This window comes from Dioscorea cayenensis, chromosome 10 (assembly GCF_009730915.1).
Source record: "Dioscorea cayenensis subsp. rotundata cultivar TDr96_F1 chromosome 10, TDr96_F1_v2_PseudoChromosome.rev07_lg8_w22 25.fasta, whole genome shotgun sequence".
NCBI classification, from domain to species: domain Eukaryota; kingdom Viridiplantae; phylum Streptophyta; class Magnoliopsida; order Dioscoreales; family Dioscoreaceae; genus Dioscorea; species Dioscorea cayenensis.
Window position 1 is genome coordinate 7,798,456 of NC_052480.1, and position 19,075 is coordinate 7,817,530.

A 19,075-nucleotide genomic window follows, 5' to 3' on the forward strand; every position below is an offset into this window, starting at 1 on the left:
TAGGTTTATCTAATAAAAGCATGATAAAGCTTTTACAGAGGTTTTTTAAATAAACATAAGTATAACTTCTATGTAATAATTACATGAAGTATAACAAGCAACAGAATCATTACAATCTAAAATGCCAAACAAAAGCTAGGGAAAAAATCTTCCGCAATTTAACCATTTTTTTTTTAAAAGACAATTATTACATAAAAAAAGAAAATGAATTTGTCTTCAAAAATTGCATTTTCATGGAATATCTTTGATCCTGGCTCTCAAAACTCAAAAAATTGTAAAAGGAGGACACATAGATGGCATTGGCCTGTATCAAGGAATTATAAATTATTCCCATTTCATTGGATGTATTGTCATCACTGTATCTATCTTCATAAGCAATTTCTGAAAAAGAAAGGATAAAGAGATCTCCACTACTCTTTCAACCCCTCTCATTGAGATTGAAAATTTAATTTCTATCCCAACTTGGATTAGCTACTTTGCTTGCTAAGTACAAAACTAAACTCTAATTGCCCTAAGTAGCACCAATTCAAACTTAAATCAATTTCTCAAATGCACTTCCTAATTTGCGGCACACCGGCACTCCCATAGAAATCTGCTCCATGTTAGTACAAGTTCAATAATGTGAATGCCATTTGGAATGCCAGGTAGTAAAAATGGGAAACCAAATAAACTGAAGCGAACTCCCATCAAGGCACTCAACAACCTAATTATTAATGGCAAAAACTTCATATTGTGACTGTTACTAATCAGGATCAGATCTATATTCCCAATGAAATTTTCGAAAGTGAGAAAATTCACTAGATTCATACATTGTGGGCTTTCCACAATGAGAAATCAAGACTAATGAGGCTTACAGAACCATCCAAACATTTTTCTTTTTATGAGATGGATGATACTTGCAAAACATGGTAAAAGAACTTAAGAAGAAATAGTCCTTTACACCAATGAATATGCATAGTATTAAAGCATCATTAAAATCTCAAAGGCAAAACAAGCAAGAAAGCTCGTACTAAAAGACTTGAAAGATCTATTAATATCATCTCCAGGAAAATCTAGGTCATAAACAACTAATTCTAGTCCAGCAAGAGTAGGTCCAGGCTACAAAAAAAAATTTCTCCTTGAGAAATTACACATATTCCATTTTATAAACAAATTTTAGAACAGGATCAAAATCATCAAGATGTTTCATTATGATGATGAAAAACATGAATATAAAGTTGTAGGTATGAGAAACATTAATATAAAGTTCAAGAGGTAAACAAGTCAAAAAATTATAATATTGACTCAAAAACAGATGGAAGCAATAATTTGGAAGAATGAAATACTTGGACGTCAAGAGTTCCAAAGAAGTATAAGATACAAAAAACTAAGATTAATTGAACATGACTGATACAAGATTATGATACAAAGATTCCATATGTTAAAGAGCCCATTACTATATAGCCCATTTTAGCCTTTTACTTCTTGTGTCTATATATACTTGTATACATCACAACATGAAGAGGATTCTTCCTCTCTTCATCTCTTCATTCTCTCTATATTCTATATAGCCTAATTCTAACATGGTATCAGAGAGGATTTAGAAATTTTAACTCCGGTCATCTTCGCCGGTCATCATCGTCATCTTCTCCAGTCATCTCCGCCGGCCTCCGTCAAGTCGTCGGTATTTTCCCATCATAAAGTTGTCGGCCTCCCTCAAGACGCCGACCTTCTTTCTCAAGTCGCCGCCGGTCTTCTCCTTCCTCAAGTTGCCGCCGGCCCTCTTCTCCTTCCTCAAAGCACCGACATACAGTGACATCGCACAGTACCGACATACAGTGACATCGCACAGTGATGTGCACAGTACCGACATATAGTGACAGCATACAGTGATGTGCACAGCACTGACATACAGTGACAGCACACAGTACCAACATACAGTGACAGCGCACAGTGATGTGTACAGCACTGACATACAGTACGTGGCACAGTGACATAAAACATTAATGGTGTGCAGTGTTTTAAAAAAAAAAAAAAAAATGTCGATCCCAGTTCAGTCCTCTGACCCAGTTATTGGCAGTGGTGCTCTTCCTAACATCGACATTAGACTTAACGGTCAAAATTATCGTGAGTGGGCATTTTCGGTACGCATGCTTTTACGATCAATTGGTCTAGCCTCTCATCTACTTGACGATCCTCCTGATGAGGCGACGACTACTGCAGCTGGTGTCAAGGCTTGGTGGGTTGCCGATGATCGTGTCATGGCTATCTTGTGCATGAGTACTGTTGTTTCCATCAGGATGAGCTTTATTGATCATTTATCAGCAAAAGAAATTTGGGACTATCTTCAACAGCGTTATCTACACACCAGTGAGGCACTCCGTTTCTCCCTACTACAAAACCTGCATAGTCTTTAACAACAGGATCTATCAGTGGAGGAATTCTACACGGTATTCACTCGTGTATCTGGTCAATTGGATGCTATGGTGCCAAAGGGATGCTCTGGTTGCAAGAGTGTGCTGCAAAAGAAAAACATGAGCAACAAAACCTCATGTTTCAGTTTGTGATGCGCCTCCGCTCAGAGTTTGAGCCCGTACGCGTTCAACTTCTTGGACGTAATCCTCTTCCGACCTTTGCTGAAGCGCTTGCCGCCTTAATTGCTGAGGAGACACGTCTTCGTGCTCTTGTTACTACTCCAATGACCTCACACGCTGTTTTGGCAGCTTCTCATCGGCCTGTGGTGATTAAGGGTCCTTCTGTAGACTCTATCATCTACACCCATTGCAAGAAGACAGGTCATCGTGCTCAGCACTGCTTCAAGTTGCATCCTGAGCAGCTTGCTGAGTTTCGGATCAGGCGCTTCTCTGGATCTCGTCGCGGAGTTGCTCCTGGATCTTCTTCTAATCCTCCCGTCCGTACATTTGGATCCGCTGCCTCAATGTCAGCCTCAGGTACTACTACTTCCTCTTGGGTCTTAGACTCAGGGGCTTCTTTTCACATGACCTCCGATGATTCTCGCCTTTTCATCCCTCGCAAAACCCCGCCTCCCCGATGGTACGTATATTCGCATCACCGATGGAACTTCTTGTTCGCCTCACATCAAGGGATTCTTTCTACTTCTTGATTTCATCGTTCTCGATGTGTCCCTCGCTCCTCACTGCTCTATGAATCTTATGTCCGCTGGTCAACTTCACCGACCTTCACTCGCTTTTGTTGGGTTTGATGATTCTTCTTGCTATGTGCAGTAGGGGCCTCGGACCAAAAGTCGTGATTAGTATCAGCCATCGCCGTAGTGGTTCTCGCGGACTCTACGTTCTAGATCGTCTTTCTCTTCCTCTTCCTTCTACCATGCCTACATTCTCCACAGATCCTGCTTCTACGATCCATGTTCAGGGATCTGCTTTTCTTGCTTTTGCTACCTTTCCACAGTGGCATCATCGCCTAGGTCATCTATGTGGCTCACGTTTGTCCTCCTTAGTTCATCAAGGTGTCTTGGGTCCCCGTGTCTATCGATGTTGGTTTTCATTGTTCGGGTTGTAAGCTTGGTAAGCAAGTACATCCGCCATATTCTCGCAAAGCATCTCTAAGTCTAGTCGCCTTTTTGATTTAGTTCATTCCGATGTTCGGGGTCCTCGCGCCTTTTTACTTCCAAAGGTGGTCACAAGTATTATGTCATTTTCATTGATGATTACTCTAGATATACACGGGTCTACTTCACTGAAACATCGATCTCAATTGTTATCCATCTATCGACTCATTTGCTAGCATGGTTCACACTCGCTTTTCTACCGCCATCTCGTGATTTTTTTCGCTCGATTCGGGGAGAGTATCCGCTCACCGTTTTTCGTCAATTTCTCTCATCTGAGGGTACTCTTCCTCAACTTTCTTGTCCTGGTGCTCATCAGCAGAATGGGATCGTTGAACGTAAACATCGTCACATGATTGAGACTGCTCGGACTCTCCTAATTTCGTCTTTTGTTCCTGCTCATTTCTGGCCGAGGCGCTTCCACGCCAGCTTATCTCATTAACATGCAACCATCATCTTCTCTTGTGGTAAATGTCCCGAGAAATCTTGTTTGGCTCTCCTCCTCGTTATAATCATCTTCGGGTCTTTGGTTGTGTCTGTTATGTCTTACTTGCACCTCGTGAACGTATTTAAGTTAACAACTCAATCAATCGAGTGTGTCTTTCTTGGGTATAGTCTCGAACATAAGGGTTATCGCTTTACATGACCCTTCCGCTCGTCGCATTCGCGATATCTCGTGATGTCACTTTTGACGAGAGTCGTCCCTTATTTCTACTCTTTAGCCACTCGACCTCCCTTTTCCTCTCCTTTCCCGTAGTCTAATCTGCTTCTTCTCGACTTTCTCCTTCGACTTAGTTCCTACTTTTAGAGTCTCCCTGTTGTTCCTTCTTCATCTCTTGCTCCACCTTCACTCCATCTTCCGCTATACCGTCATCCCTCGCCTCCCGACACCTTTCCTTTTCACTATCGTCAGTAGGGCCTAAAGTTCCCCAAGATCCTCAACTCCCTATTCCCGCTCCTTCCGATACTCCGGCCAAGTACTCATCGATGCAGTCATTCGATGGTCTTTTTACCCGCCTCAACGTCTCGGTATGACCTTCGTGATCGTAATACTATTTCTCGCACCGAGTGATATGGTTTTCCTATCAGCGGTGCGGTATACGAGCCCAACACTTATCGTGAGGCAACCGAGATCCATGAGTGGCAATTGGGCTACGTCTCGAGGAGCTTTCACTCTCGAAAAGACGGGCACTTGGGATCTTGTTCCTCTACTTGCTCACGCCACTCCAATTACATGCAAGTGGGTGTACAAGGTCAAGACAAAGTCTGATGGTTCAGTGGAACGCTATAAGGCTCGCCTCGTGGCTCGTGGGTTTTCACCGCACATGGTCGTGATTATGATGAGACTTTTTGCTCCCTATGGCTCATCCGACTACCATTCGCGACTGATTCGCGTGGTGCATTGCTCGCTCTTGGACTATCTCTCAGATGGATGTGAAGAATGCTTTTCTTCACGGTGATTTACAAGAGGAGGTATACATGCACCCACCCCCTGGCATTGAGACATCTAAAGGTTATGTTTGTCGCCTCGTCGAGCTCTCTATGGTCTCAAGCAAGCTCCACGTGCTTGGTTTGAGCGATTTAGTTCTGTGGTGCGTGCAGCTGGTTTCTTGCCCAGTGATCATGATCCTGCATTATTCATCCATAACTCTCAGCGTGGTCGCACTTTGCTTTTGCTTTATGTTGATGATATGTTGATTACTGGTGATGATATGGAGTATATTGTTTTTGTGAAGCGTCTCAGCCAGCAGTTTATGATGTCTGATTTAGGACCTCTCGACTATTTTCCTGGGATCAGCGACTTCTACAGATGATGGTTACTATCTTTCTCAACATCGATATATTCAGGACCTCATTATACGCTCCGGCCTTCATCGATTCACGGACTGCCGCCACACCTATGGAGCTTCATGTTCAGCTTCGACCTACGAATGGCCCACCACTAGAGGATCCTTCTCGTTATCGTTATATTGTGGGCAACCTTGACTATCTTACCGTTACCAGGCCGGATATTGCTCATCATCGTTTCATGTGCTTTCGAGCCAGCTCGTTAGTACTCCTACTCCGTCCACTATGGTCATTTACTCGCGTGTTGCGTTATCGAGCGGGCGACGATCACGACGCCCTGCTTTTATGCTCATTCTAGTCCGCTTCGACTCACGCTTACTCGGATTCCACTTGGGCGAGTGAACCCTGCTGATCGCAGTCCATCATCGGTTATTGCATATTTCTTGCACTTCTCTTGCATGGAAGTCCAAGAAACAGATCGCAGTTGTCACGCTTCTAGCACCGAGGCGTAACTCGGGCACTTGCTACTACCGCATCTGAAATTGTATGGCTTCGTTGGTTGCTGGCTGAATTTGGTGTCTCATGTGATACTCCCACTCCTCTTCTTTAGTGACAACACTCGGTGCTATACTGATTGCCAATGACCCCGTGAAGCATGAATTAACCAAGCATATTGGTGTTGATGCATTTTTTTCACACGTTCACATTGTCGAGAATCGACCATTGCTCTTCAAGTATGTGCCGTCCCGAGTCTCAAGTTGCTCGATTTCTTCACCAAGGCCCAAACTCGAGAACAACATCGATTCCATCTTCTCAAACTCGTGTCTCGGATCATCCTAATCCACCTTGAGTTTGAAGGGGGGGTGTTAAAGAGCCCATTACTATATAGCCCATTTTAGCCTTTTACTTCTTGTGTCTATATATACTTGTATACATCACAACATGAAGAGGATTCTTCCTCTCTTCATCTCTTCATCTCTTCATTCTCTTTATATTCTATATAGCCTAATTCTAACACCATACACATAAAATAATAATTTCAAACGAGACCTACAAAGTTGGAGTCCATGAAAACATTGAAACATTGAAGAATATTATTATGGAAATAACAAATCATAGCCATAACTAGAAAAACATGAAACCTAAAAAACATGATTTCCTAGTACAAATACTTGATTAGAGAATAATTGAAGCTTGATCGCTAGAACAGAATTAACAGGTAACTTTGTCATGGAATCATTAAAAAGAAGCCACATGGATTTCAATTTTAGTCCTTCACAGCCAGCACTAAACCAACAGATAAGACTTTTCACAGTAACTTAATATTTCGACCTTGAACATTTTAACATTTTATTCGTATATTATGATGAGAAAAAACCAATATAAACAAAAGATTTTCCTACTATCACATCCAGATGATAAGGGAGTGCTTGGTTCACAGGAGTGGAGTGAATTGGTGGAAGTGGTAAAGTCACAAACTTCCTGCCTTCAGTTGAAGGCATAACTTTTGACTGAGCTACCATAACTCAAGGATCACTTTTTGGTGTTTGGATGATGAAAGTGGTGTAGGAAAGTGGGATGTGTTCATGACCAAACTTGCCCATTACTTTATCAAAAATACATATGTATGAAAGATATTTGGAAAAATTACATATATATCTCCACAAAGAGCAATAAGATGCAATTGAATTTGTCGAAGGAGTCCAATTGACTATTTGATTGGATGAGGATAATGGAGGTGGCATTAGTTTTTGTATTTATTTGAAAAAAATTGCATGCACGCCACGTAAAAGATTATATTTTCTTGTATGAGTAATATGATTGCAAGCAAGCATCATCTTTTTGAGATTTATGCAACATGCACATATATTATTTATAAAGATATATGCATAGGTTTTAACTATGTTGGAGATATATATGTAAATAATATCTTTTAAAGGAGACAATTACAAAAAGGGTTTGAATTTGTTATGAAGTGGGACTTCAGTATTTTAATTAAATTTGATAGGAATCCCACTTCAAAATAAAAATTTCACAGAAGTTTGCTATTCTCCAAAGTCCCACTTCTGACTTCACAACCCACTTTCATGAAACAAATACTATGAAGTCAACTTAAATGATTCATTTCTCATTTGGTGGTTTCACTTCAGTGAATCAAACAGCCCCTAAGTGTGTCCTAATTTCCAGTAGTAAGCATATATTCAGACAAAATACACTTGAGAATGGATATATACTATTGGCTGTTAGCATGTGCCGATCTTAGTAGTTTGTCTTATTCAAGTCCTAGTTGGATTTTATATTAGTTTGACCATTACCTTATCTTATATCAGTTATTCAATATTTTGTTAGTGCTTATCTTATCTAGGCTTTCTGCCTATTCTAAAAATTGGAGTAAATTTTGAATACCCTCCAGGTTCAAGAGTACATAGGTATATATACATGATTACACCTAAGAATAGGAAATAAAATACAGACTATACAAGTGAAACATAGTCACATATTAATCTCTTTTCTATTAATTCTCTAGCATCTATAGTAAACAACCTGTTGAATTTCACAGCTATTCTAGACATTGGTGAAAAATCGTATCCCGTTAGGACAATTTTAGATACAGGAGCTACTAAATGTTGCATTACTGATAGTGCATTACCTAAAAGCTGCTATGAAAACATGGATAAACCTATTACTCTTTTAAGACGAAACAACAGTAGAATTTCAACACTTAAATTAAAGCCAGCCACAGTGATTCTAAACAAAGAGAAATATCCCCTTCCCTTAACATATGTCACACCCATTATATATGATAATCTTCAGTTTGTTCTTGGGTGAATTTTGTTCACTCTTTTAAGGGAGGAATCAATATCTGCCAGGGTGTTATTACATTCTATAGAAAAACAGATATTATCCAAACTTCTCCAATTGTGAAGCAAATAGATGGATTAATGGATGCAGAAGAAGAAAGAATTTCAACAAGTTTTGAAGAAGAAGAAAATCTCTCTTACGGAGAAATCCAACAGATTCAAGATAGTCTTTTTTATAATACAGGAAAATTAACTGACTTTGAAACCCAGATAATTCCTATATTAAATAGACTAGAGCAATTGCAGTACATAGGCAACAATCCATTAGAACACTAGAAGAAGAATAAGATTCTATGTCAACTTGATCTTATGAATCCAGACATAACAATACAAGACAAATCAATTATACCTTCACCAGAAATGGCTGAAGAGTATAAAAAACATATCTCTGAATTAATGACCTTACGAGTCATACAACCATCTACAAGTTGACATAGAACAACTGCTTTTATTGTCAATAAACATTCCGAACAAGTAAGAGGCAAGAGTCGTATGGTCTACAATTATAAAAGATTGAATGATAATACACACAAAGACCAGTATACTCTACCAGGAATAGATTATCTTTTATTAAAGATAAAAGATAAAACTGTTTACAGCAAGTTTGACTTAAAATCAGGATTTCATCAAATGATGATGCACCCAAACAGCATTGAATGGACTGCGTTTATATGTCCATATGGCTATTATGAATGGCTAGTAATGCCCTTTGGTATCAAGAATGCTCCTACAGTCTTACAAAAGAAAATGGGCAATATCAAGAATGTCATCTGTGTTTATATTGATGACATTCTGTTATTTTTTGACGACATTAAACAGCATGTCCAGCACCTACTTAAATTCTTTGAAATTTGTGAACAAGAAGGATTAATTCTCTCCAAAACAAAAATGAAAATAAGCGTTGCGAGAATTGATTTTTTGGGCCTTGAAATTGGGGAAGGAAAAGTTCAGTTGCAACCACATATCATAAAGAACATAATAGAATATCCAGAACAGCAGCTAGAAACAATAAAAGGTTTACAACGATTTCTAGGAATACTAAATTACGCAAGGAATTATATTCCAAACCTAAGTAAGTATACCAGAATATTTTATAATAAATGTTCCCTTGAAGGAGAAAGGAAGTTTAATTACCAAGATTGGAAATGGTCAAACATATTAAAGGGATAATTGAAAAATTATTTCCTTTAATTTTGCCAACACCAAACAGTTACATAATTATAGAGACAGTTGGATGTCTAGAGGGATGGGGTGGAATCCTTAAATGGAAACCATCAAAAGACTTATCTCCCTCACATGAAAAAATTGCTAGGTATTGTAGTGGAGTTTATAAAACAACTATTACTACAATAGACGCAGAAATAATGGCTTGTATATATACTTTACAAAATTTTGAATATTTCTTTATAACAAAAAAGAATTTACTCTTCGAACAGACTGTATAGCCATAGTTAATTTCTATAATAAAATCAATAATAAAAAATTATCCATCAATCGCTAGGTAAATTTTGTAGATCAACTAACTCGGATTGGTCTTACTGTGCATATAGAACATATCAAAGAAACGGAGAATCTGGGAGCTGACAGATTATCAAGAATCATCTCCACAAGTCTTTACAGATAAATGGCAGAAAAAGACAAAGGAAATGAATTACCACAACTAATTAAAAGAAGTGTGAAAGATAAAGAATTACCACAGTATGTAGAAGGAGCTAAAGGTAATTTTAGGCTTCCTTCTAGACTTGAACTTGATATTCAACAGAAGACATTAAAAAATGCATTATGTCATTATTTTACAAAAGAAATGAAACAAGATTACGAATTTTTTGTAATCTTTTGAGGTAAGAAAGCAGGAGTATATCATACATGGGGAAACTTGCAAAAAGCTGTAGGAAAGAGGAATACTCCACAAGGATGGAGAGGGTTTTATACCCAACACTCAACAGAAACTGCTTTCAAGACTCACTTACAATCTGAAGTATGGGTACTCAATGGTGTTGCAATCAGAAGTCAAAGCCATGGACCTATTCCAGGATGAGATCCAGAAGGTTTTGGTAGAACTGTTCAACCAGCCAATATAATTTCAGAATTAGATGAAGACTGACAATAGTTCACTATCAGACAGGATAAAATTCAATCTCTAGAAGATTATTGTAAAAAGTCTACTATACCCTCGACTGTTTCAATAATAGAGGGGTATCTTTTGTAATTTTCAAATTTACTCATCTTACCATTGCTTTAGACAGCTAGCATGGGTATCTATGTAATTTACACAAGAGTTCTCTATCTATATAAGGAGACACTTTGCTTTTGTAAGGGATATAGTTCAGACATCTCTAAGCCTTCTTTCAAGTAATAGAAGAATTTCCTGAGTTTGATCCAAGGCTTTTCTCTCTTTTCTTTTTTGTTTTAGCACTCTGAGTAGAAAGGATAACTGAAGAAACTCAGAAGTTCTCAGGAGGTTAGTCTCTCTTTTCTCTTTTTCTTTTGTTAAGTTATTCCTTTTATATGCATCAATGAATAAAATAATATTCCCAAAAGTAAGGGATTGATAGTCCCATAAGCTCAACCCACGATCTTAGCAAGATTTTAACCTTCCAACACACCCCCTCCAGCTAGTGAATAAATATCCTGATTCCCAACTTGTGATCAAGTCCTCAAACTCTAGGGTGCAAGACATTTAGTTAACACATCTTCCACTCGTTTTCATAAAATGAACTCCATACCAAGGTTGCCTTCATCTAGCTTTTTCCTTACAAAGTGTCTTGCCAATAACAATATGTATAGTTCAATACACCTGCATAGGATCATGAGCTTTGCTAATTACAGACTTAGTCACAGAACAATTTCATCTTCTTGTTGCTCTTTAAGTCATCTAAGGCTATTGTCAACCACAACAATTCACAAATTCCAAGAGCCATAGCCGAAAATCTGCCTCTACACTAACACATGCTACAACTCGTTTCTTACTTTTCCAAGTGATTAGATTTCTTTCCAGGAAGTACAACTAGAACTTAACCTTCTATCAAATAATTGTCCAGCATAATCTGCATCTGTGTGTGCTTCAAAACTTAGTTCATTACTAGTTTGAAACAAAATACCCTTACCGGTGTACCATTACAACCACCCGTTGCAACCGTTCCCGCCAACCTTACTCGCCTATGACCAGATGCCACCTCGGCCATGTGTATGCGAGTGAGATGTGCTACCCACTTCTTATGTTCTTCATCACTTAAGCAACCAATTGGAACAGCCGTCCATCACTCCACTACTTCGGTAACCACATGCAGCAACCACCCACTACTCCACTCCTTTGGAAACCACATGGAGCAACCATCGTCCCCTCAACCGCTAACATTCTTAGTCATGCGCGGACGTCCCTTCGCACGTCACATGATCACGAGCACATGGCAGTCAGCCCACGCACGGGCGCTTCAACCATGCGCATGCAACAATCCGCATGTCCGCATGCGCTCATGTCTCTCGCTCACACCTACGCGCCCACTTCGCTACGGCAAGTTTTCTTAGCCACGTCTGCTTAGCCAACTTGCCCACGACAAGTTTTCTCAACATTCTCGGTCACGCTGTTAGGCTACCTCGATTACGGCAAATTTTCCCTTAGCTCCCGGTCATGGCAGATTTTCTCGCGCACCTACCTACAGAGATGGGTTTCCATACTTAGAATATTTTTGGCCCTTTTGCTCTCCACCAAGATCACCCGGTAACACCGAGTCGCTACCAAATGGTCCACTAAACTGTTACACTATCACTAGACCTAATATTGCCTATTCTGTTCAGGTGTTGAGCCAAATCATTAGTACTCGTACTTCAGTTCACTACAGCCATTTACTTCGTGTGTTGTGTTATCTGAGCGAGACAGTTTCTCAACATCTATTCTATACTCATTCCAGTCCGTTTCAGCTTCACACTTACTCAGATTCCACTTGAGCGAGTAACCATGCTGACCGCCGGTCCATCACTGGATGTTGCATATTTCTCGGCACTTCTCTTCTTGCATGGAAGTCCAAGAAACAGACTATGGTGTCACGTTCTAGCACTAAGGCGGAACTTCGGGCTCTTACTACTACCACATATGAAATTATATGGCTTCGTCGGTTGTTGGCTGAATTTGGTGTCTCATGTGATTCCCTTACTCTTTTTCCTTGTGACAACACGGTTCCGTGAGCATGAATTGACCAAGCATATTGGTGTTGATGCGTCTTTCACGTTCACATTGTCAACTGTTGACCATTGTTCTTCAGTATGTGTTGTCCGAGTCTCAAGTCGTTGATTTCTTCAACAAGGCCCAGACTCGAGAACATCGGTTCCATCTTCTCAAACTTTGTCTCAGATCCTCTTGATCCACCTTAAGTTTGAAAAGGGGTGTTAAACATATAAAGCCATTACTATTTACTTGAGTGTATATATATACTTGTAAACAATGTGATAAGTGTATGTTCATTCTTTCTTCATTTCTTCATTCTAACAATTTATTCATATTTGAATTCTCAAAAATAAATCAATTCGATTTTAATTTCAAGCTATATCAAGAAGGGCTCGAGCTTTAAAATTAAAATTGGGATAAGGTTAAACAAACTTTTTTAAGCTAATTTCGAGCTCAAGCTCGACCTGTTTACAACTCTTAAATCATAATTTCTATTTTCCTTCTTCAAAACATTCATTTTTTTTCCATCGTTGATGGTGATACAATCTAGACATGGCAAGAAAACATCATAATCTCTATTTTTTTATTCTATAAAACAAAAATGCTTGTAGCATGAAAATGCAGCACATGAAGCATGTACCGAAAATCTAGCATATGATGGCATAAAAATAATAAAAAATTGCCACAAGATATATCTGCTAGCACATCATCATATCTAAAAGATACTTTAAAAAAAAGTTAAAAATAAAACAAATAATATTTTAGACCACACAGCCATTAACATGGAATAATAGGCCAACAAGACATGCCATGCATTTTGGATAGCATGTAACTAGTCCGCCACATCAGCATCAGGATGAAAATGAACAAGAATGCAAAGTACGAGGCAGTGAATGAACATTTTTAAAGTACAGTGATGGAAATAATCATCAAGCCAAAATATAGGGACCAAATTTGGTTTTAATTCTTAGAATAATTGACTATTTATAAGCTATGTAGTGTGCATTTCTTAGAATGTCAACAAATCACAAAATCCATTGCAATGTAGCACATGGGCACAATTCTTTGCTTAGGTGTGGCTTTCAGCTGGTGTAATTTGATATCCATTATAATTATGATAATATATTGTTATGTAAATGTTTACACATGTTATCCCAAGAATATATTAATCTCTAACACCCCTGATATGCTTTACTAAAGGTGGAATTGGTGAAAAAGTAAATAAATCACCTGTATAAGGGAAGTAACCGATAGTTTAACATTTCAAGTAGCAGAATAGTAGCACCAGGTTTGCTCATTATTGAAGGGGATCTTTGACTCAAAGTCTGCAAAAACAAATGTAAGAAAAGGAGACTTGGAAATTGAATGATGCAAAAATGAGAAGAAAAGGAACATAAAACATATTAAAAAAAAATTGGCCACTTGACTAAGTAAAAATAAGATTATAATTGAGAGACATATTACAGTAAATGACTAAATTGCACTTAGTTCAAGTGTGTGATGTTTTGGTTTAGTTTCATGCCAACAAACTATCTTCAGGTTCTTCCAATTAACTAGCAAATTTGTTTTCATTTGAAATTTTTTTGTTTAAATCATAACCAAGTGGAGACTCTGGAAGTGCAGCAATTTTCAGTACAGGTTGGGTTCCATCCTATATCTCTGGTTTTGCTATTTTGGTCTAGTAGATTCCTCAAGGGCCCAATATTTCAAAATATTCACGGCAGCATCAGTTTTCAACTTAAAATGTCTTCTATTTATTCCTTGAATGTCCATGATATTCTTGATTCTATCTAAAAAAAAACTATCCAAGATTGCTAGGGACATTTTGTGGGGTAGGAGTAGTAATCGCAAAAGCTTCCATTCCATTAGTTGGGATGTTACTACAATTGATAAAGCTGAGGGTGGTTTAAATATCAGTAAGCTTAAGCATGTTAAAACTTCTTTAATGGTTAAAAATTTGTTTGCGGTTTTAAATTGTGATGATAAATTCTAGGTTGATATTTCTTAGACAAACTATAAAAATTTTACATTTGGAGTAGCCCTGATATTTCAAAAGCTTCTTGGCTTTATACTTCCTTATCTAAAAGTGTTGTTGATGTTAGGGTTAATCTTGTGTTTACCTGCAACCCAACTCTTGTTAACCTTTGGAAAGACCCTGGTTGTTTTACCTGCAACCCAACTCTTGTTAACCTTTGGAAAGACCCTGGTTGTCTGAGATCCCTATTGCCTTTAAGCCTACATGTCTGAATATGCATATTCCAGTGGAAAACATGACTTTCCTTGATTTTCTGCATAATGGTGCCCTCAATGTCGATCTTATCCAAAATCTTCCAGGGCAATGAGATAAATTCGGACAAAATCTCAAAGCTTAAAATTGAGTACCATGCCAATACCTCTTGGGTATGAACTCCTATCATTTCCTCTACCAAGCTTGTAAATGTTATTTATAACCAGTTGAATCTCACTAGCAATTCTTAGGAGCACTCGGAAGGATTCATGTAGCGTTTGCATGTTATCCCAAGAGTTAAATTTTTCTTGTGGAAATATTTTCATAGTAAATTAGTTACCTATGCTTACTTCTACCATCTTAATATTGACCTTCCTGAAAACTAGACTTTTTATGGTATGGTTCTTGAAACAGCTCAATATGTAAGGGGTCGTTCATTTTAGGGGAAGTGGGGAGAAGTGGTCTGACTTCCCCCACTTCTGGTGTTTATTTGTGCTAAAGTGGGGAAGTGGCACTTCCCCCACTTCCGATTGAAATGAACTTTGAACTAAGCTCACTTAAGTAATATTTTTACTGAAGTAGAGGGAAGTTAGTCAATCTATAAAAACTAACTTTGTTTCACTTCTAAAGTTTTTTTTTTGAACTCATATAACTTCATCCAACACCTAAATCCTTCGGTTCTATTCTCACTTTCTGACAAATGAACATCATAAGTCCTGAAAGAGATATCACTTCCCCTACTTAAGGGAAGTGGCACTTCCCCCACTTTCTGACTTCCCCTCACTTATGATGAAATGAACGCCGCCCTAATTTTGAGCTTCAATAGAAGTAAAATCTACTCGGATCTTGTATCAGCATATGCTGGTGTTAATCTTAACCAGTTTCTGATTTTTGTTCTTGTGATTGTTGTTTCAGAAGTTCAAGTCTAGGATTGGTGATAAAGGCTTTAAAGCTTTAATTGCCTCCTGTGCTCGGGCTATTTGGTATTTGGAATGGCAGATGCAACCAAATTTTTAATAGAATAGATCCTGAATTTAACAAAGTGTTTCAGAGAGGATGGCAATATGCCATGGATATTCCCAGTCCTGCATTCCAACCAAAAGGGAGTATAACTTAAACTCTCATACTCACTGCAATACTGTGATTTGTGATGCATCTTGGTTGGGGGATTCTCTTTCTGTTGGCTTAGGTTGTCATTATTTTAAATTTTAATAATATCATCATTGCAGGGGCTGATGCTATTGTTGCTGAATCCAGTCTAGTGGCTGAGTTATTTACTATCAGGGTAACCTTGGAACATTGCTGCAGTAGGAGCATTCGGCCCAATTTAATTTTTACTGATTGTACCAGTGTAGTGGATTACCAAACCTCTGCTGACCTTCAAGTTAGTTGGAGATTCACTGATGCTATTGAAGACCTCAAAGCAATGTTGAATCAGTTTCCTCTGAACAAACTGCATTTGATTCCCCGTGACTAATGGTTTGGCTGATTGTCTACCAACTTTGGCCAAAACCTGAGTTTATCCCTGTTTCATCAAGGGCTTGACCTCCCTAGTTGGCTGTTAGATGCTACTTTAGAATGGGTTTTTAGTTCCAATTTTCTCTATCTATTTCTTTCTTTAGTTGTCTCATGTGGTCCTCACTTGAGTGGGCTGGTTTATTGTTTCTGTTTCTTTTGATCCTTTTTGTGGTCAGCTGGTTTTTTTCAGCTTTTTTGTAAAAAAAAAAAGTCTTTTAGTATTCCGAGTAGTTGATTTTTAAAAATTATTTAGCTCAATCAGCATCTATACTTTGTTTTCTAGTCAGGGTCACTGCGACCACCTTGTCAAAACCCCTAATGACATCTTCTCAGATATTAAAAATGAATGGGAAAAGTTCTATTATCAATTGCGGTTTGCAATAGCAGTCTATTGAACTAGTTAATTAATTCAGAACCTTTAAATATGGCGCACTTTTTTGGAAAAAGGCTCGTGAAGTGTTTGATAAAGATTTTCAGCATTTGGACGAGTCCACTTAAAAGCTGGCAGCTCTTAAGCAACCCTACCATGATATGACTACTTTTGTAACTCGTGCACAAGCTGCAAAATTAGATAACCTATATGTGGTGCTTGTATTATGGGTTATACATCCTAACTTTAAACATGTTCATGATCAAATTTTGTTTGGTCAAAAGGTTCCCTCAATAGAGAATTAGGTCACCTGTAAGGAGCTCACTCTCCATCGATTTCCCGAGAAAACCGCTAATGTTTCTCAATCTGAACCTACTGAAATTAATTTTTCAAAATCTAATTATTGGGAGTATTTTGAATTAAAGATAGCGAAACAGACTATATCTTCTTCAGCCATTGTTGGTCATATTGGTAACTCAACAGTCTGGATGTCTTATTCTAATAGATATTGATTATGGCACCTCTGTCGCATTGATGGTCATAGTTCCTCATTTTCTTCACTATCCATACATAAATCTTCTCATTTCATTACACTGGCAGATGGCTCCAAAGTTGCAAACAAAGGAATTGGCCAAATCTTCTCATTTGGTTCTCATACATGAATGCCCTTTCAATTTAATCTCCCTTAGTCAAGTTACTCACACTCTTAACTGTTCTGTAACTTTCAATGTTGCTATTTTGTTATTCAGAATCGTGCTAAAGGTCGGATAATTGACATAGGACATGAATCACATAGGCTCTACTACCTCCAACCATCTCCATCCATGGTTTGTGTTGTCCCAATCTTCTTCACGAACATCTAGGACACTCGAGTCTATTAAAACTTCAACAAATGATTCAAAGTCTTTTGAAGTTAAAAACATTGGATTGTGAGTCATGTCAACTTGGTAAACAAGTTCTAGCTTCCTTTCCAAGGCAGGTCAAAAGTTTAGTCAACTCTCTATGTCCTTAATCCATTCTGATACATAGGATCTAAGTCGAATCGCTACTTCTTTGGGTTAGTAGCGTTTTGCTATCTTTATTGACGAGTATTCTTGGTGCACTTGGATATTCCTAATGAAAGAACGTTTTGAATTAAGATTAAAACTCTATTTGGCACGACAACTAAAGTCCTTTATAGTGATAATGCAAAAGGTTCGTTTCTTCTGTTTTTTAATCCTTCATGACTTCTCTTGGCATTTTGTATCAATCCATTTCTCACACTCCCCCAACAAAACATGGGACAACTGAATAGATGTGTAAAAATAGGAAAAATAGTTTGTATATTCATTAGGAAACGAGTACAAAGATAGATATAAAGAAATATTAATGGTTTTGTGGTATGGGCTCAATATGGCCCATCAACCAATCTAAACTATAGCATAACTCTAACACTCCCCCTCAAGCTGGAGCATATATATCGAACATACCCAGCTTGTTACATAGATTACTTAAGACTTTAACATCAAAACCCTTGGTGAAAATATCCGCTATAAAAACTGCTCAAACTCTGTGGCCAAAAACACATAGTTCCTCCAACCTAACTTTTGCGAGGTACAATGGAGATTCTTAACTAAAGAATTATGAGACAGACATAACGACGAAGAGGCAAATCCTTCTAAATAGAACTCCAACTAAGGCAGTTGAAAAGACACCATCTGGGATATAGACTGGACGAAAACCTAATATGACTTTTCTACGAATTTGGGGTTGCAAGTCACATGTTAAAAGGTTAACATCGGATAAGCTTACATCCAAGACCGATATATGCCTATTTGTGGGGTATCCCAAGGAAACTAAGGGATACTATTTTTACAACCCTAACGAGAACAAAATGTTTGTTGCTAGGAATGTTGTTTTCTTGGAGAAGGAGTTTCTTCTCAAGAACAGTGGGAGTGGATTACAACTTGAGAAGGTTCAAGTACCACAAATTCCTGTAGAGGATAGTTTGGAAATGGAAACGGATTCACAAAGAGTTGTGGAACCCGAACCCATTACACAAGAACCAAGAAGGTCTGGTAGGATTCGTCACGAGCCTGAGAAATATAGTTTTCTCATTACTGACAATCAAAGCTTAGAGCTATTGGATCATGATGATCCCATCACCTACCGAGAGGCAATTAAGAGTTCTAATTCGGATAAATGGCTAGGCGCTATGAAATCCCAAATGCAATCAATGTATGATAACCAAGTATGGACTTTGGTTGATCCACCGGAAGGTGCTAAGCTCATTGAATGCAAATGGATTTTCAAACGTAAGACTGATAACACCTTCAAAGGTAGACTAGTGGCGAAAGGTTTCAGTCAGACTCATGGTATTGACTATGATGAAACCTTTTACCAGTAGTCATGCTCAAATCCATTAGGATTCTTCTGGCCATAGCAGCATATTATGACTATGAAATATGGCAAATGGATGTCAAAACGGCTTTCTTTAATGGAAACCTCCTTGAGGATGTATACATTACACAGCCTGAGGGTTTTGTCGATCAGAAGAACCCTAACAAGGTGTGCAAGCTATTGAGGTCCATTTATGGACTCA

The 19,075-nt window shown here is 38.2% G+C and overlaps 1 protein-coding gene across 1 annotated transcript in view; it reads right to left on the minus strand.

Annotated features, from left to right (window-relative positions):
- Nucleotides 1-19,075, minus strand: part of LOC120270161 (mediator of RNA polymerase II transcription subunit 23-like) — a 56,425-nt gene that overhangs the window by 14,381 nt on the left and 22,969 nt on the right. Inside the window, 1 exon segment of the mRNA XM_039277183.1 lies at nucleotides 13,610-13,704. Coding sequence (XP_039133117.1) covers nucleotides 13,610-13,704 — 95 coding nt within the window.